General features: G+C 40.1%; 1 protein-coding gene across 1 annotated transcript in view; it reads left to right on the top strand.

Annotated features, from left to right (window-relative positions):
- Positions 1-21,019, top strand: part of COLEC10 (collectin subfamily member 10) — a 696,880-nt gene that overhangs the window by 395,176 nt on the left and 280,685 nt on the right. Inside the window, exon 4 of the mRNA XM_044066926.1 lies at positions 2,438-2,491. Within this exon, the coding sequence (XP_043922861.1) occupies positions 2,438-2,491 (54 nt within the window). The remainder of the gene's footprint in view (positions 1-2,437; positions 2,492-21,019) is intronic.

Here is a 21,019-nt window from a genome sequence, read left to right as displayed (position 1 = left end):
GGCAAGAAACAACTAAAAAAAAAAAACCAAATAAATCTCTTAGCAATGCTGTCTGTGTAAGACTGTCTAGTGGCCTGACTGGGTCTATATTAGAACACCGACCATTCAAAATTTCGATTGTTCTAATATTAAACCATATGAACTGAAAATTTAAAACATCGAACATTCAGAACAGCAAATTTTTTCCTAGGGAAAAAAAATGCACTGTTCCAAAACACATACACACAACACAAGCACACCAAACTGCAATCCACACACATACACCTAAACTCTTACACCTAACCCTACACTAAACTATACATACACCACTAACTATCCACTTACCTTAACCCAAACCCTAACCCTAAGGTCCATCACTATCGCACAGTCACCTCACCCGCGCCCTAACCCTAACTCACCTACCCCACACTAACCCTCACGTCCACACAATCGCACACTTACCTGACCCGTGTCCTAACCCTAACTCACCTAACCTGCCCTAACCCTTATGTCCACACAATCGCATACTTACCTGAACCCGACCCATAACTTTCCACCACAGCACTGAAAATACCGAAGCAGGCGGGATTCCCTTCCTAGGAAAAAAATTGGTTTTCTGTTTCTTCGATATTTTCACCTTTCGCTGAAAATGGGTCAATATTAGAACACTCGAAATTTTGAACATTCGGTGTTCTAATACAGACCCCTGACTAAGGTTCTATAGAATGTAAGTGTTAGAGTTTGTGTTACAAAAATCTTCAGCCAAGAAACAAAATGATAAAGTGTTTAAACGCAAAATGGTAAGAATGATTTTCTTCACCAAAAATCAACATTCATGTTATCAATGTAATGTCACTGTAATTGATAAATTACTGTACAGACAGATGGGTAGATAACTTTGACCTTATATATTCAGTTACAGACATACACACAGACCCCACTGCCCTACACACACATACACATTCACTCACTCCCCTCCACGCACATATAGATACATATCTGCATATGTATGTATTCATACATGTAAGCATGTTTGTTTATAGATATGCTTGTTTGCTCATACCCTGGCATCAGCAACATATAAATAGTGCAGAGCTGTTGTATTCTTCTTACTGGTAATTTTAATATGCATTAATTTCCACCATTTAGAGTACACACCTAGGTTTGATTAGGCATGGAAAGATGATTCTTGTCAGTACAGCCACTGAATTTGCAAAACTGTTAATTGTATATTAATAATGTGGATGAGCTGATTTCCTATTCAGATCTAATGTGGACCAAGAATTGTAGATTTATTATTGCACAACAAAAATAGAGGGAAGATGTTTTGTATTACAGAGTATGTAGTACAAAAATACATAGTTCTAGTCAGTTAAGTGCAAATTATATCAATAATCATGCAGAGCTTTGTATGTGCACATAAACATCCATTTCATGTAGCTTCATACAGTTTACCTACATACCGTTAGTCAAATTGAGGCAGTGTTTCCCAAAATCTGTTTGGGGTTGTTTTTGATTTCTTGAATTCTTGATCAAAAGCAGAAGCAAGAAGCCACATGGGATAAAATCATATTCTGGTACTTCTTGAAAGAGTCTATATAAAGTAACACAGAATGTCACTTCACTGAATAGCAAGTTAAACAAAATGATTTCCAGAGAAAAATAAGAAAATCATGCTGAATGACCTGTTATTTGATAGAAGAAGAAAACAACATTAAGATAAAGACTGATATGAATTATATAAAATGCATCAACACCTGAATGCTTAGGTTTGGGTCTATATTAGATCAGCGAACACTTAAAAAAGCGAACGCTGATTGATCGACCTTATGTAAGCATAAGCTTACAATCTCGAACTGTCAGATCAGCGATTTTTTTCCTAGGGGAAAAAATCGCTGATCCAAAACACATATACACAACACAAGCACACCAAACAAACAGAAATACACACACATACACCTAAAATCTGACACCTAACCCTACACTAAACTATGCACACACCACTAACTATCCACTTACCTTAACCCAAACCCTAACCCTAAGGTTCGTCACTATTGCACACTCACCTCACCCACTCCCTAACCCTAACTCACCTAAACCCACCCTAACCCTCATGTCCACACAATCGCACACATACCTAACCTGAGCGCTAACCCTAACTCATCTAACCCAACCTAACATTCACATCCACACAATCGCACACTTACCTGAATCCGACTGGTAACTTTCCACCACAGAACTGAAAATACCGAAGCAACAGAAATGGACAACCAAATTCTTTCCCTAGGAAAAAATATGGGTTTCTGTTGCTTCGATATTTTGAACATTTGCTTAAATAAGGTCGATCAATCAGCATTCGCTTGTTTAAGCATTCGCTGATCTAATATAGACTCTTAGGTTTTATAAGACTGTTTTTCGAAGATTGCTATCATAACATTCTACTTTTCTTTTAACACAGGTGACAAAGGAATTAATGGCTTACCTGGTCTGCCTGGAACAAGGGGAAAACCAGGTATGTGTTTTCAGTTTGGATTTGAAATCGGTGTAATTTTTGTATAACAAAGATCCATATCTTAACTGTATAACAGAAAGTGGACTCTTGGGATAGAGTGCTGAAGACATCTGCCCAAATACTAATCCTATAATGCACAGAGTGCAAAACAGTATATGTACAAAGTTGTTCCAGGTGTTCTGTTTTTGAAGGCAAATTTTTCACACCACTGGGTTTCCATCCATGTACCCCTTACTTAATGTAATCAAAGTCTGAGTTTATGGTATGCAAAAGAAAAGAAAAGACAATTTCGCCTTTGTAGCACAGCCTCTTATTTTCCACTTGTGCAGTTTTTGCATAGCTACTTTTTAAGCCAGTGCCCTGCTCCCAACACTATAGTGTCGCTATAATTAAGGGGAATCATTTACACAATTAATTAACCTGTTTGCTATGGGTGCTGAATTATCAGAACCCGAGAATGGTAGCACTGTGTCAATGAAAAACTAGCTTAGTTTTCCGATATTATTTATTTTATAATCATGAAAACTAGAGTTATTAAATTAAAGTATCTGCATCCTCAGATAAGATTAGCAATAAATATTTAGTTAGTACAACTAATATACAAATGTAATACTTAATTTAACCTAATTAAACAATAGCCCAGATCTGAGCCAGTAAGTGAGATGGCATGGTACTCATTAACACGCCATTCCCTTCCCATTCTGCTACATAATAAAAACTGATGATTAGCCAGTCCATTGCCTTCTGACTTGAGTTAAAAATATAGCCATTGTTTAGACTCAGCTTATACAAGTGCTGGCCAATGTTATTTCATTTATTAATTTACGCTTTCTTGAATGGGTCAGCCCCACTAGAATGGTTTCCTTTTCAGTAGAGACCCAAGGTGGTATTCATACTGAATATGTAAAGTCTGGCTGTGGTACTGGAGAACTTCTCTTACCACTTTTTTAAAGGTGTCATGAGTTCTTTTTACATCCACCAAAACTATAACTAACTCAGGGAGATGTCTTGTCTAAAGGATGACAGACTCAGGAGTGCATCAACCCACTTATACTGCTTTGCAGTGTCAATACTGAGATGAAAAAGAAATCACTGTCTTCTGATTTTCCAGGATCAAAGGCCAAGTGTTCTACCTGTTGGGCCACTGACACTGCCTGATGACCTCCCATCACTTGCATTAAGCCCCACAATTGCAGCAGGCATTGTATAATCACAATTGATTTTTTTTTCTCTCCACTGGTGTTATTATTTACACAAAAACACACAGGAAGCTACTTATTTTTTTTCTGTGGCCAGTACCTGCAGTCAGCACTTCCCATAACAATGAACAAATGAGTACATGCAGATGTATACAGATTTTACTTTACAGATTTTACTTTAGATAGCTACATAGATATAAATGTATGCATGCATACATGCGCACACTTATATGCGTGTGTGTGTGTGTGTGTGTGTGTGTGTGTGTGTGTGTGTGTGTGTGTGTGTGTGTGTGTGTAAATGGAGATACTGCCAGCCCAGCTATCTGGAATTTTGTAAATAATTATATGTCATTTGTGAATATCAACATGATTCATATGCTTGTGTTACAAATATATTAGAACTGTATGTCATATAAGGTGGTTTGAACAGGCATGTGCTGAAGAGATATTTTGTAAAGTACTGAGCTTAAAGATATATCCACATTGTGCCCTGCTGGAAGAGAGCATAAATGTACACACACTATTGTAACTGTTTAAATGTATATATTTTAACAATGAAAACTGGAATTCAGGAGGTTAACTTCAGAAAAAATAGCTTAAATTAAATTACTTAATGGCCATGCTATAAAAATATGTTATCTTTCAGTTTCAATGCAGCAACAGACACCATGTCTAAAACTAGGTAGATTTCTGTATTGTCTTGGAAGTGTTTATTGTTTTATGACTTCCAGGATCTGCCTAAGATCTGAAGAAAAGCCCTTGTGTATGTATTTAAACAGGTAGATGCTAAATACTACCAGATTCCAGAAGTTGGGGATTTCACCTGGGATAGAGTCAGATGAAAAGAAATTATATAATTTTGCAAGCTATCCCAGCATTAATATTTGAGATATTAATTTGAGAGGTCTCTGACAGAGACAGCATTCCGTATTCTGTCTTGGACCTGACAACATCAAGATCCAGTCATCACACATCTGCCTTGCTCTGAAGTAAGTTTCTAGGAAATACTATAAGTATCTTAGATATAGTTAGGAATATAGTGAAGCATAGTTTAAATTATTTCTCTATTTATTTGAGACTGTCCTGCAATGTTGTTTTATATATTTCCTGTGGTTTTGAACTCTGATGTCACTGTAATTATGTGCTGAATATTTTCTTGCTCTTTTATTGTTTATTATTAAATAGATTTAAACCTTTCTTTGTGAATAGTCTGTCTAGATATATTTAAGTTCTGAGAGTACTTGCATATTTATTTGGTGACACTGTGTAGGCCACTCTTAATAGCCTTGCTCTTGGTCAAACTACCATGTATTAATAGTAACATTACACAGTAAGAATGGATACCCTTTGTTAAGGGTCTTAAAGTAGCTGATAAGGAGTTGGCTGGTAGCAGTGATAACTATCTGTGCAAAAGGGGGAATAGCTATTAAACCTGTGCCAGACTTTCCCAGGTGTGAGTGTGTGTATATATCAAACCTCAAACAGTGTGTCAGCTAGTTGGGCAGGGACACAAAGCACTAGTTGGACATAGAAGGTGGCAACTACTGGCAACATCAACATTTAGAGGCATGCTTGCATTTTCACATCATCCCGAGAGGAATGCGAGTTTTATGCATGCCCTCTTATGGTGATTCTCACCTTGAACTTTTGAAACAATGGCAACAATTGAATCTTGAGTTGAGTTTTAATTATATGAGGTTGATCATTGATTACTTCAAGCCTGAGGAAGAGAAACTGAAGAGTGAGATTGAAGCTCAATATTCCCAATTGGTATTACAACAGGTTGGTGTACAGCATAGTGATTTGTTGGACAATGTATATATGAATATTTCCCTTTATGAGAAAAGATTACAGCAAACGAAGCAACGTAAGCTACAGAGAGACCATACTGACCTTTGCCTTGGTAATGTCTTTACTTGGCCCAGGTCTAATAATGCTTCCAATGAAACTATGGAGGGTCATGGTGCAGTAACATCATTGGTACCTGTACCCCTCCATTGTTTGGATTCCTCGTTGTCTCTCTCCTCCTCTGATGGTACTACACATGTGAATACTGCAGATGATAATTTGAACTTTCACTCTACTAGTGTTTCTTCACAAGCGATTGGTGGACAGCAGATGATGGCCACGGACTCTACTCCACCTCCTAATCAACTGGCTGAGTTTGGTTCTGTAGCTGGGGTGAATCCTAAGAGTTTTGATCCTCAGTCTATGGAATGTTTTTTACTGCTACCTGTGAAGCAACGGGTTCAGCCACCGTCTCACTCTGCGAGCAGAGGGAGGCAGAAGAGGAAATATTCGGGAGAGAGAATCGATTCGAACAGGAGAATGAGGAAATAAACAAGAAGGATTTGGTTATCAATTTATCAGACTATGTACTTTCTGATGCTGAACTCTCACTGTTATACAAAGGTTTGACTTTTATTCCATCAGTTGGGACAAATATATGTGATTTATTGACTGATTTGAGGTTGTTTACACATAATGTTTCCCTGAGACTTATGTTTAAAGACAGTTTGTCCAATGTTAATAATTTTAGAAGAAACAGTTTATTTACTCCTGTATTGCCATCACATGTTGATATATTTGTGAAAGTATGTGAGAGGGATTTTTATAACATTTTTAGTAAGGAACATAGGCATGGTTTCTTTAATATAAATTCTAATGAGAGATGTGCTTTACTATCGTTACAAGACATTGCACACCTTACTATTAGACCAGCTTACAAGGGTGGTGCCGTTGTCTTGATGAATAGTTGTGATTATGATGCAGCCATGCGTGACATGCTGACTGATAGTGCTACCTATAAGCAAACTGATGATTTACAGTATGAAGCCATAACTTTGAACATCAGGGGCACTTTGTATGATCTACTTATGTGTAAGCAGATAGATGAATCTTTATATCATTATTTGAGTGTTGATCATCCAGTTAGCCCCTATATCAAGGGTCTTCCGAAAGTCTTTGCAACATCCCCCCATGAGACCTATTGTCTCTGGTGGTGGATGAACTACCGAGAATCTGTCCATTTATATAAAGAGTATATTGGGACCTTTGGTACGGGGCATTCCAACTATTCTAAGGGATACTATGCAATTCCTAAATGACTTAGATACATTTAGGGACAGCGTTGAAGTAAGTGAATATTTACTTGTAACGTTAGATGTACAAAGACTGTTCACATCTGTCCCGAATGACTGTGGCATTGAAGCAGTTAGATATGTTTTGAATAATATATGCCATATGGAGAATGATCAGGTAGTGTCGATATGTATACTATCGGACTTGGTATTAACCAACAATGTGTTTCTGTATGCTCATGATCTGTTTTTACAGCAATGGGGTGTCGCTATGGGCAGCCCATGTGCAAACTCTTACGCCAAATTAGTTGTTCACTACTGGGAGATACAACATATGTTCAATAATGTTTATAGTCCACATATTCAATTATATAGATGCTTTCTGGATGACATTTTCTTGCTGTGGGATGGGGACACACCTTCTCTCAGAATTCGTTACCTACCTAGATTCTATGACTGATTTTATAAGGTTTACAATGGCAGCTTCTTTTGACAGGATAGATTTTCTAGATGTCACTATATAGAAAGATAACACATGTAGTTTTTTGAAAATCTTGTTAGAAAAACAGTCTGCTTGATTTTAGCAGCATGCATCCACGGCATGTTTTCTCTACCATTGTTAAGGGACAATTTAATAGAATTAAGAGGATTTGCAGAAGTGAGAGGGACTTGAACTCTGAGGCTGATGTATTAGAGTCCTTATTTATTGATAGGGGCTATGATGGGACAATGACAAAAGTTATTAGAGGTGATGTGCTTGCAACTGGTATCCCTGATCATGCTGGGAATCTAAAAGCTGTCATTAATAATAAGAGCAAAAGATACAGCAAGGTTCGTTTTACCACAAAGTATGCTAATGATAACTCGCTTATGCGTGATGTACTTGAACACAATTGGCATCTGCTAATAGTTGATAGGGCTACTGTTGATATCATAGGTGAGACACCAAGTTATAGGTACAGAAACAGTAAGAATTTGAAACAATTGTTGTGCAGGGATGGGTGTGTAAAAACTGTGGGAAGGTTGCCATTTGGCACATTTCCTTGTATGAGCTGCAGGATGTGCCACACTATCAGTGAGTCTCAGGGGTTTAAATATCCCCATTTGGACTTTGAGTTTATGCCTAGATTTAATGCCGCTTGTGCAACTCAGAATTTAGTATATTTAGCTAATTGCAATGAATGCAATTGTTTCTATGTAGGTAAGACAGTGAAACATTTGAGGGATAGGATATATGGTCACCTGTATGACATCAAGAATAGCAACGTACAGAATGCATTAGCGAAACATGTTATTGAGCATAGAACACATACTTTTAGTTTTAGGGTGTTGCAACCATTGCGTAAGAACATTAGAAGGGGCAATAAGAACAATTTTTGAAAAGGGTTAAACGCAGATGGATTTTGAAACTGCAAGCACATTTACAGCCAGGACTTAATACTGCTGTCTGTATATAACCTGAATTGGCAGCTAGGGGGAGTAGAAAAGTTAAATAGCCCTGATTGTTTTAACTGTTTTTAGTCTGCCTCTATTTTTAATTTTGTTAATGATTATATTACTTAATTGTTTAATGAGTTGTGAATGTTTCATCGCCTTGTTATTGAGATGGTATAAAATGCTATTTTAGAGTTGTGTTATTTGGGATCTGATGAAGAGTAGTCAACAACGTGAAAGCGCTCATCCATTTTTATGTTCTCACTGCTGTTTCTTGATTGATTAAAAGCTGGAAGTCTCAGCTTTGGTGGTTGTTTTGTTTTTGTTTGACTGGACAGAGAAGGTGCTGGAGATCTTGGCTTTGCCACTCAACTGAGATCTCAACTCTATAGCTGTGCCAATGGGGACTGTTATTGGGGATCTAGAAAAAGGAAGAAAGCCCCAGACTGACTGTGGTCTGTGTGTGCTCTTAAGGGAAATTGCACTTGATGCAGAGAGGTGCATCTGGAAATACCATGTGTGTACCTTGTCATCTTTCCAATGTACATCCCCCACTGGTGCCAGTGGTGATAATTAAGGGTCCTTGATTACTGTTGCCAGTCATGGGGTGTCGCATTCATTGGTGGCAGTGGTGGGATATCCACATATTGGGATTCAGTGGTGTGGATATTTAATTCCTGTAGCTTGTAAGCAGTGATCACTAAAGAAAGTGTTTGTACTCTCAATCAGCCACACAGTGAGCATTCAGAGGTTCATATCACAATAGTTTTATTTTTTGTTAGCTTAGTTAATCAGGGAGAGCAGGCAAGGATGTCAGCAGAGGAGTAAAGCAAGGTGACAAGGAGCCAGTTGGCTGAGATATACCAAGCCAAAGGAATAGGGCATGCCAACCTGACTAAAGCAGAAATTATTGCAGGCTCAGCTACAGCTGCATCAGAGAGCAGCAAACAGGAAGACAGCCAGACTGGCCATGGAGATGTACACTTTTCAGAAAATGGACAGTTCAACCTTTCCCCAGAAGAATTTAAAATCCTTCTGGAGTTAAAGAGACTTGAACTGGGGGCCAAACATTTAGAAATAGAATCAGCAGAGACAATGTGGCATTTGGAGCCTGAAGAAAAGGAGAGACTGTGGCAGGAGAAACAAATAGAATTAGAAGCAGCAGAGTGAGTGAGACATCTGAAAGCTGAAGAAAATGAGAGGCAGAATCAACATGAAAAGGAGATGCTGACTCTTCACCAGGATCATGGAGGTAATGGGGAAGGGAATAATCAAACCCCAGAAGCAACAAAGGTCAGTAAATGTTTTCCTCAATTTACAGAGGGTAATAATTTGATAGTTTTATTCATATGTTTGAATGGGTATGTAAACAGTATAATGTTTACCAAGGGCTCTGGGTATGGTTCCTGACCCTCTTACTCCATGATAAAATTATAACTGCTATTTCTAAATTGTCTGATACTGATTGTTTAAATTATAATACTTTTAAAATTCTTTATTAGAGTGTTTTCAGTTAACACCTGAAGCTTATAGAAAAACGTTTTGTGAGCATAGAAGCAAGGCATATGAAAGTGTGTGCGAATATATTGTGAGTTAAGCACTTATTTTCATAGATGGGAGAGGGGGTGTCAGGTCACCACTTTGGAGGGCTGGCAGACCTTTTGGGGAGGCAACAAGCCCTTAGCACTTTGCCTGAAGACATGAGAATCTGGTTAGCAGATAGGAAATGTAATTCCACAGATGTGTTGGGGAGAATGGGAGACCTATACATAGCAAGCAGGGCATCACTGCATAGGAAAGGGATACCCAGTGCTGCTCATAGGTCTAAGGGAACCCACAATAGCAAGGGAAGCCACTATTTCAGGTACATGGCCAGGACCAAGGGTTAAATGTTTTAAATGAAATCAGTGGGGCCATGTACCATATAGATATCCACTGTGGCAAGGTGGGGAACAAAAGTTGTGAAGCCAGTAAGTGGGAATGGCAGAATGCCAGCAGTATGCTTTCTGGATACAATAAGGGTAACAAACTATCACAAGAAGTTATATCCTATCTTAGTAACTGGGAAACAGGCCACTGCTAAAAGATCACAGCCTCTGACCTAACCATTGTGAAGCTTGCAATGGTTAAAGATGAACAACACTTGCTTGAGCAGTCTACTCCAGTCAGAGCTTTAGGAAATACCCTATTTGAAATACCTTTGGCTAGGGCTCACCTTGACTGGGAGGGTGGAAATGGAAGCAAGCAAGTAGGTGTGTTTTAGGATATCCCTGCAGATGTAGTGATAGGGAATGATTTTTGATAATACAGTACCTTGTGTGCATGCAGTTACACATAGTCAGGCTTGAAGACAAGCATGTGAGTCTGGTAGCCTGGGGGGGGGGTGCCCAGACAGACCACACATTTGAAGCCAGGTCTTGTGAGGTGGCTACATTAGGGAGGGAGTTACCCTGTAGCAGTGAGACTGAAGGTGAGCCACAGCTGCTGGTGGGTACTAATATTCCCTTGGACAGAGTGACTGCAAGAGCAGAGATGAGTAATAGTACTCAGTCTGACAGGGAGGCACTCCTGTCAGAGGATACCAAACTTCCTGTGGAAGGGGAGCTGGGAAGGGTTGCAAAGAGAGAGCTGAGACCAGATCAGCTCTCAGGCCCTACATTACAAGGATTGAGAGAGGTAGCCAGAGAGGTGCCAGGTTCTCAAGGAAAGGTGAAATTTGTATACTGGGACAAAGGGTTACTGTATACAGAGTGTACCCCTGAGGGAAGGCTAGAGGGTGAGGTAATATAGCAGTTAGTAGTTGCCAGAGCCTACCATCTAGCACTTCTAGCCATAGCCTATAATATTATCTTTGCAGGTCATATGGGCCTAAAGCATATGAAGAGACACATTCTGCAGAACTTTTATTGGCCTGGGATTTCCACAGATATAACAGGGCACTGCAGGACCTGTGAGCAGTGCCAAAATGTAGGCAAGGCAGGAGACAAGGTCAAAGTTACTTTGGTGCCTATGCCTGTAACTGAGGATCTGTTTCAGAAGGTAGCTATGGATGCTGTGGGGCCTTGGAGTACCCCTAGTTCTACAGGAAATAAGTATATCCTAGTGGTAGTAGATTATGCTACCAGATGCCCTGAGGCAGTGTCTCAGTCCTCCATTGAAGCAGAAAAGGTGGCAAATGCTTTGTTCAAAACTTTTAGCAGGGTAGGTTTCCCAAAAGAAATACTGGCTGACAGAGATGTTAATTTCATGTTAGACCTGCTGGCTTGTCTGTGGGAGTGCTTTGGGGTGAAGCACCTAAAGCCCCACCACCAACCCCAGACTAATGGTCTGGTGGAGAGCTTAAACTTAACACTGAGGACCATGCTACGGGCATTTGCAGACCAGTTTAAGAGAGAATGGGACAAATATTTGCCCCATCTGCTGTTTGCTTACAGAGATGTGCCCCAGGAATCCACAGGTTACTCACCCTTTGAGTTCCTGTATGGGCATAGGGTAAGTGGACCTTTAGATAGATTTGATTTGTGATGAGTGGGAGGGTGAGTGTGAATCCCACAAGGAGATTTTTGTGGCATATGTCCAAAACCTCAGGACAAGGCTCAGGGTTCACATGGGCATGACCCAGGAAAACCTGGCAGAAGCCCAACAGCAGAAAAAGGTCTAGTATGACAGGAATGCTTAAGCTAGAGAGTATACTATAGGGCAGCAGGTTATGGTTCTCATTCCTGTCAGATGCAACAAGCTGCAGGCAGCTTGGGAGGGACCCTACATGGTGGTAAGGAAGGTCAGTGATGATAACTACATGGTGGAACTGCTAGGCAAGAGGCAAGGGCACAAACTGTACCATGTTAACATGATGCAACCTTACCATGATAAGGAGACCCTGGTGATAATTATTTGCAGGATGATGCAGGTGGAGTCTCAGGGGGATTCATGGCTACAGGGAGCCAGCCAGCAAAATCCCAAATTACTATGGTGGAGCCTAGGGTTGCAGGCATATACTATGACAGTACAGCACTGTACTAGGGTCAGCAATGCAAAGGCAGCTGAGATCCCAAGAATAGGAAGGGAGTAATGTATCCCCAGATAGGCTCATCCCTCTCAAGCAACATTTCTCAATGATATCTTGAAAAAGTAGCTTAAGTCTTTGGGGGGGGGATGTCATGAAAGGAGATGCTGTCTGCCCAGCTTGTTGGAATTTTGTAAGTAATGATATGTCCTTTGTGAATATCAACATGATTCATATGCTTGTGTTACAAATGTATTAAAACATGTGTGTTGAAGAGATATTTTGTAAAGTACTGAGCATAAAAATGTATCTGCAGTGTGCCCTGCTGGAAGAGAACAGAAATGTTCACTATTGTAATCATTTAAATAGATATATTTTAACAATGGAAACTGGTATACAGGAGTTTAACTTCACAAAAGTAGTTGAAATTAAATTACTTTATGGTCAGGCCATAAAAAAGATTTTATCTTTCAGTTTCAGTGTAGCAACACACACAATGTCTAAAACTAGGGAGCTTTCCGTATTGTCTTGGTAATATTTTATTGTTTTATAACTTCCAGGATTTATCTTAGATCTGAGGAAAAGCCCTTGTGTATGTATTTTCACAGGTAGATACTAAATACTACCTAATTCCAGCAGTTGGGGTTTTCACCTGGGATAGTCAGATGACAAGATATTATATTATTCTGCAAGCTATCCCAGCAGTAATATTTGAGATATTAATTTGAGTGGTCTCTGACAGAGAGACAGTATTCTGCATTCTGTCTTGGACCTGACAACATCAAGATCCATTCACCACACATCTGCCTTGCTCAAGTAAGCTTCTAGGGAATAGTCATGAATATAGTGAAACATAGTTTAGATGTTTTCTTTATTTATTTGAGACTGTCCTGCAATGTTGTTTAAATATTTCCTGTAGTTCTGAACTCTGATGTCACTGTAATTATGTACTGAGTATTTTCTTTTTTTTATTATTTATTATTAAATATATTTAAACCTTTTATTGTGGCTGATATGTCTATTGCTTTTTAAGTTCTAAGAGTACTTGCATATTAATTTGGTGACACTGTGTAGGCCACGCCTAATAGCCTTGCTCTTGGTCAAACTACCATTTGTATTAATAGTAACATTGCACAGTAAGATTGGACGACCTTTGTTAAGGGCCTTAAAGTAGCTGATAAGGAGTTGGCTGGTGGCAGTGATAACTACCCTATAGTCTGGGCAAATGGGGACATAGCTAGCAAACCTATGCCAGCCTTCCCAGGTGTGTGTGTGTATGTGTATAAATCAAACGTCAGTGTGTGTGTGTGTGTGTGTGTGCGTGTGTGTGTGTGTGTGTGTGTGTGTGTGTGTGTGTGTGTGTGTGTGTGTGTGTGTGTGTGTGTGTGTGTGTGTGTGTGTGTGTGTCAGGGACATGAAGCACTGGTTGGACAGAGAAGGTGCTGGATGTCTTGGCTTGGCCACTAAGCTGAGATCTCAACTCTATAGCTGTGCCAGTGGGGAGTCTTACTGGGGATCTGGAGAGAGAGGAAGAAACCAGCCCCAGACTGACTGTGATCTCTGTGTGCTTTTAAGGGAAATAGAACCTGATGCAGAGAGCTGCATCTCGAAATACTGTGTGCATACTTGGCATCCTCCCAATGTATGTCCCCCACTGGTGCCAGTGGTGAGGGTGAGGATTAAGGCTCCTTGATTACTGTTGCGAGCGGTAAGGTGTCTCTCTCTCTCACACACACACACACACACATATGTATGTATATATATATATATATATATATATATATATATATATATATATATATATATATATATATATATATATATATATATATATATATATATATATATATATATATATATATATATATATATATATATATATATATATATAAATATATATATTCATGGGTTTTTGACCGCAATTTGTTTGGCAATTTTTTGGCTGGGCAAGTTTTTCAAATCATGAGAAGTTCAAATTTTGTTTTCTTCAAATGAAGGGATTTCAAATGTTAATTGGGAAGTAAGTGGTAATTGGTTGGGAGCGTCTTTGAGTGCTTGTGGCTTAAAGCCAGGGTAGGTGTTAGATAAGGCTGCGACGATCCACCGCTGGATCTGTGATTAAGGAGTCTCAATACTCACCAATAGCACCAGTGGGGGATGTTCACTGGGAGGATGACAAGTACACACAGTATTTCAAGATGCAGTTATCTTCATGAAGTGCAAGTTCCCTTAAGAGCACACAAAGACGACAGTCGGTCCAAGGCTGGTTTTTCACTCTTTCTCCAGATCCCTGGTAATACTCCCCACTAGCACAGCTATAGAGTCGAGATCTCAGCCGAGTGAAGCTGACCTCCAGCACCCTTTCTGTCCAACTAGTGCTCTGTGTCCCTGCCCAACTAACTGACACACACACACTTTTTGAGGTTTGATTTACACAAGCTCATGTACACACACACACACACACACACACACACACACACACACACACACACACACCTGGGAAAGGCTGGCACAAGTTTACTAGCTATGCCCCCTTCTGCCCAGACTATAAGGTAGTTATTACTGCCACCAGTCACTCCATATCAGCTACTTTAAGGACCTTAACAAAGAGTGTCCAATCTTTCTGTGTAATATTAATATTAACACAAATGATAGTTTGACCAAGAGCAAGGCTATTAGGAGTGGCCCACACAGTGTCACCAAATAAATATGCAAGTACTCTCAAAACTTAAATATCTCTACGAAGATCAGCCACATTGAAAGGTTTAAATATATTTAATAATAAATAATAAAAGAACAACACAATAGTAAATATATATCCACAGTGACATCACAGTTCGAAACCACAGGACATATTTAAAAGAAGATTACAGGACAGTCTCAAATAAATAAAAAAATATCTAAACTAAACTTTACTATATTTCTGACTAAATCTAAGAGAGTTAGTATAACCTAAGAACTTACAAATAGAACAAGGCAGATGGGGTGAATGCATCTTCTAGTTGTTGTCAGGACCAAGAGAGAATACAGAATGCTCTGTCTCACTAAGAGACTTCTCAAAGTAATATCTAAAATATTACTGCTGGGATAGCATACAGAATTACATCACTTCTTGTCATCTGACTTCTAGTCCCCAGGCCAAAATAACCATTGAAGCTGGCAGTGTTTAGCATCTACCTGCAAAAATATAAAGACAAGGGCTTCTCCTCAGATCTCTGGCAGATGCTGGAAGACATAAAACAATTGCATTCCTTCATACTTTCAAGACTGCTAATTAATTCACCATAAAGACAATACAGAAAGTTTCCTAGTACATACATTGTGTACAGAAAGTTTTCTAGTACATGCATTGTGTCTTTTGCTGCATTGAAAACTGAAAGATGCCATCTTTTATGGTCTAGCAATAAAATAATTTAACTTCAGTTATTTTTCTGAAATTAATTCCCTGTATTCAGGTTTCCACTGTTAAAATATATACATTTAAACAGTTACAACAGTGCATGTACATTTCTGTTCTCTTCCAGTATGGTCCATTATGGTTACTTTTCAAACAGTACTTTGCAAGTACCTTTTCAACACACACGTCTGTACAAGCAATTTGATATACACATGACATACGGTTCTAATACATTTGTAACACAAGCATCTTATATAAATCATTTTGATATTCAACAATGACATATAATTATTTACAAAATTCCAGCTAGCTCGGCTGGCAGTATCCTCTTTTGTCACACTTCTCCCCCCTCCCCCTTCGAAAACTCAAGCTAATTTTTCAAGTGACCCTTGAGAAATGTTGCTTGAGAGGGATAAGCCTATCTGGGAATACCTTACCCAGTACTCAGTCTTGCGACCTCAGCTGCCTTTGCATTTCTGACCCCATTACAGTGTTGCATTGTCATATCATATGCCTGCAAACCTAGGCTCCAGCATAGTAACTTGGGGTTTGCTGGCTGACTCCCTACAGCCAAAGATCCCCCTCTCACTCCTCATGCCTTCTACTGCAAATAGTTATCACAAGGGCCTCCCTATTATGGTATGAGTTCATCATGTTAACATGGTATAGTTTGTGCCCTGCCTCCTGCCTAGCAATTCTACCATGCAGTTAACATCACTGACCTTCCTTACTACTTTGAATGGTCCCTCCCAAGCTGCCTGCAGCTTGCTGTGTCTGACATCAATGAGAACCATAACCTGCTGCCCACACTATACTCTGTAACTTGAGTATTTCTGTCATACCAGTCCTTTTTCTGCTGTTGGCGTTAAACCAGGTTCTCCTGGGCCAAGCTCATGAGTTTCCTCAGCCTTGTCCTGAGGTTTAGAATATATGCCACAACAGACTCCTTGTGAGATGCACACTCACCATCTCAGTCATCGTGAATCAAATCTAGAGGTCCCCTCACCCTATGCCCATACAGCAACTCAAACAGTGGAAAACCTATGGATTCCTGGGGCACCTGTCTGTAAGAAAATAACAGATGGGGTAGATATTTGTCCCACTCCCTCTTAAACTGGTCTGCAAATTCCCATACCATGGTCTTTAGTGTAGAGTTTAACTTCTCCAGCAAACCATTAGTCTGGGGATGGTAGGGGAGGTCTTTAGGTGCTTCATCCCACAGTGTATCCACAGACAAGTCAGCAGGTCTGACATGAACTTTGCATCTCTGTCTGCCAGTATTTCTTTTGGGAAACCTTCCCTGCTGAAAATCTCTAACAAACCATTTGCCACCTTTCCTGCTTCAATGGAGAAAAGACCCTCTGCCTCAGGGTATTTGGTAGCATAATCTAGTACCACTAGGATAAACTTCTTCCCTATGAAAGTTGGGGTACTCAAGAGGCCCCACAATATCCATAGCTACCCTCTAAAATGTATCCTCAATCACAGGCAAAGGCATCAAAAGAGCTTTCATCTTGTCTCCTGCCTTGCCTACCTTTTGGCACTGCTCACTGGTTCTGCAGTACCCTGTTACATCCCTGGAAATCCCAGGCCAATAAAAGTTCTACATAATACATCTCTTGGTACGCATTATGCCCATATGACCTGGAAAGTAAAGATCATGGGCTATGGCTAGACATGCCATATGGTAGGCTCTGGGCATTACCGACTGCTGTATTACCTCACCCTCTAGCCTTCTATTGGGATCCAATCTCTACACAGTAATCATTTGTCCCAGTATACAGATTTTCCCTTTTCCTGAGAATAAGGGGCCTCCTGGGCTACCTCCCTCATACCTTATTATGTAGGGTCTGAGAGCTGAGCCTGTCTCAACTCTCTCTTTGCAACCTTTCCTAGCTCCCCTTCTGGAGAAAGTCTGGTATCATCCAACATTGGTGCCTCACTGTTAGCCTGGGTACTACTACTTACCTCTGACCCTGCAGTCACTCTGTCCAAGGGGACATCAGTCTCCACCAGCAGCTTGTCTCACCTTCAGTCTCACTGCTACAGGGTAGCTCTCTGAAGAAACCACTTTACCAGTCCTAGCTTCAAGTATGCAATCTGTCTGGGTCCCCCCAGGTTACCAGACCCACATGCTTGTCTCCAAGCCTCACTGCATGTAACTGCATGCACACAAGGTACTGCATGATCAAAATAATTCCCTATCAGGACATCTGCAGGGATATCCTCAAACACACCTACTTGCTTGCTTCCATTTCCACTCTTGCAGTTAAGGTGAACCCTAGCCAAAGGTATTTGAAATAGGTTTCCTCCTAAAGCTCTGACTGGAGTAGACTGCTCAATGAATTAGTGCTCCTCTTTAACCATTGCAGGCTTCACAATGGTTAGGTCAGAGGCTGTGTCTCTCATCGCAGTGGCCTGTTTCCCATCTACTAAGGTATGATATAACCTCTTGTGGTAGTTTGGTACCTTGGTTTTCTCCAGAACTCTTACTGCTGGCATTCTGTCATTCCCACTTGCTGGCTCCTCTACCTTTTGTCCCTCACCTTGCCTCTGTGAGCATCTATATGCTGCATGGCTCCACTGGTTACATTTAAAACATTTAACCCTTGATTTTGGCCATCTACCTGAACTAGTGGCTTCACTTGCTACTGGCGGACTCTGTTGGGGCAGTTTAGGCTGCCCACTGTGGGTTCCCTTAGACCCATGTGCAGCACTGGGTATCCATTTCATGTGCAGTGATGCCCTACTTGCATCTCCAGTATTGCATTCCCTAACTACCAACCAGATCCTCATGCCCTCAAGTAAAGTGCTAAGGGCTTGTTCCCTTAGCAAAAGGTCGGACAGCCCTTCAAAAGTGGTGATCTGACACCCATGCACCCATCTCAGTAAATAAGTGCTTAACTCAGCATTATATTAACAGACTTTCATCTGCCTTCCATCTATACTCACACACAAAACTTTTTCCTGCAAGCTTCAGCTGTTAACTATAAACACTCTAATAAACAATTTTTAACAGTATTATAATTTAAGCAATCAGAGTCAGAGAATTTAGAAGCAGCAGTTACAGCTTTACCATGGAGTAAGGGGGTCAGGAACTGAACCAGAGCCCTTGGTCAACATTATACTGTTTACATACCCTCTCAAACTTATGAATGAAACTATCAAAATTATCACCCTCTGTAAATTGTGGAAGAGATTTACTGACCTTTGCTACTTCTGGGGTTTGGTTACTCCCTTCCCCATTACCTCCATGACTCTGGCAGAGACTCAGCATCTCCTTTTCATGTTGCCTCTGCCTCTCCTTCTCCTCGGCTTCCAGGCATCACAGTTTCTCATTTTCCTCAGCCTTCAGACATTGCAGTTTCTCATTTTTCTCAGTCTCTAGACATCTCAATTCCTCTGCTGCCTCTATTTCAAAACTCTTGCATACTAATTCAAATCTCTTTAACTCCAGGTGGATTTTTTAAGTCCTCTGTGGAAAGGTTGAGCTGTCCATTTTCTGAGAGTTCTATATCTCCAAGGCCAGTCTGATTGTCCTCCTGGTTGCTATTCTGTGATGCAGCTGTAACTAAAGTTGCAGTCATGTCTACTTTAGTCAGGTTGGCATGCACCAGTCCTTTAGCCTGACACATCTCAGCCAACTGGCTCCTTGTCAGCTTGCCATACTCCTCTGCTGAGATGCTTTCCTGCTCTCCCTGACTAACTAAGCTAACAAAAAAAATAAAACAATTGTGATATGAACTCTGAATGTTCACTGCATGGCTGATTGAGAGTATAAACACCTTCAGTGACCACTGTACACAGGCTATAGGAATTCAATATCCACACCACTACAAGCCAATTAATATGTGATGTGGCTAACTCACCACTATCAACCAATTAATATGCGATGTGCATATCCCACCACTGCCAAGCAGTTAATATGTGATGCCCCTGCACTGGCCCAGTAATCATGGAGCCCCAATCCTCACCACTGGCAACAGTGCGGAAATTACACAATGGGAAGATGACAAGTACACACACAGTAATGTGCAATTTCCCTTTAGAGCACACAGAGATCACAGTCAGTCTGGAGGCTGGTTTCTCCCTCTTTCTCCAGATCCCCAATATGACTCCCCACTGGCACAGCCATAGGGTTAAGATCTCAGATGAGGACTCAAGCCAAGACCTCCAGCACCCTCTCTGTCCAACCAGTGCTTTGTGTCTGTTAGAAAAATATATAATAGTAATATGCATGCTTAGTGCATTCGAGGTTTAAAAGGGTTAATACATTTATTCTGTTCACACTGCATGAATCTGCACAGCTATTAGAAACTTAACAAGAGACATTTAATTTCTGCTAATGTCATGAAAATAACAAGAGACATTTCATTTCTGCTAATGTCATGAAACTTAACAAAAAGACATTTCATTTCTGCTTATGCCATGAGAAAATATGCAGCTGCTAGAAGCTTTGATAAAGAAAACAATAAATGCTTGAAAGTATAAACCATAGTCAGCATTACTTGTACCAAAGCTAGAAATGTACCTTGAATCTAGACAAAATGTAACACATGTATTAGAACTGTACAATTGAAGAATTGAAAAGTTAAGGTGGGCTAAAATAAGCCCAGGGCCAGGTTGTTTTTCTCAAAATGTTTTTGCAAGACAGCAAATAATCTGACCGTGTCAGCAATGTTTGGTAACATTTTCTGTGAAACATACAGAAAGCTGTGTCCAAGTACATCAGCAATCGAATAGTAACATTTTCTGTGTGATATGAAGAGAACTGTATAAGAATAACATACTCATCACCAAAGAGCCAGACAAATCCTGTACCTACATGCTTTGTCTCCTTGCTGCAAGTAATAAAGGGTGCCTTGCTTGAACCTAACGTGCATTGGTCTTTGAAGTATTTTCCTTTTACAGATTGGTCCTTCAAGCAAGAGCCCTCTCTTCACCTCGGATCAGATGGCCAGGTGGTTGAAAACGTACAGGGAAGAAACCAAATAGGTTCTTCTTATATGGAAAGTCCTCCGACTGAATTGTCATTCAAAAGAGGCCAGCCACTTTCTGATCTGTGACTGAAGGATGGGTCTCCATGAATCGGTGATCAATCACATAGGCTCAGGTAAGGTGAATCTACTTTTTTCTGTTTTCTGTTTTAGATCAGGGACTAGATGTGTATTGTTTTTGTCAGATTGTATTTTTGCAAGTCAGGGACAAAAAAGATTACTGTCTTGTCATAGATCAGGAGAAACAGAATAAGTAGGCAGTCATTCTGAAGAGACTATAACAAAATCCGTGGTACCATGTTAAAAATTAAGAGAAGTTACATAATGATCAAAGGGTAAAACAAAATCAGTAATAACTGCACAAAAAGACCACCAAACCTGCCATTAACAGAAGACGCAAAATATATGCAGTCGC

Source organism: Protopterus annectens, chromosome 3.part1, assembly GCF_019279795.1.
Source record: "Protopterus annectens isolate FY-2018-M chromosome 3.part1, PAN1.0, whole genome shotgun sequence".
NCBI lineage: Eukaryota > Metazoa > Chordata > Ceratodontiformes > Protopteridae > Protopterus > Protopterus annectens.
This window is presented reverse-complemented; position numbering and strand designations above follow the sequence as displayed.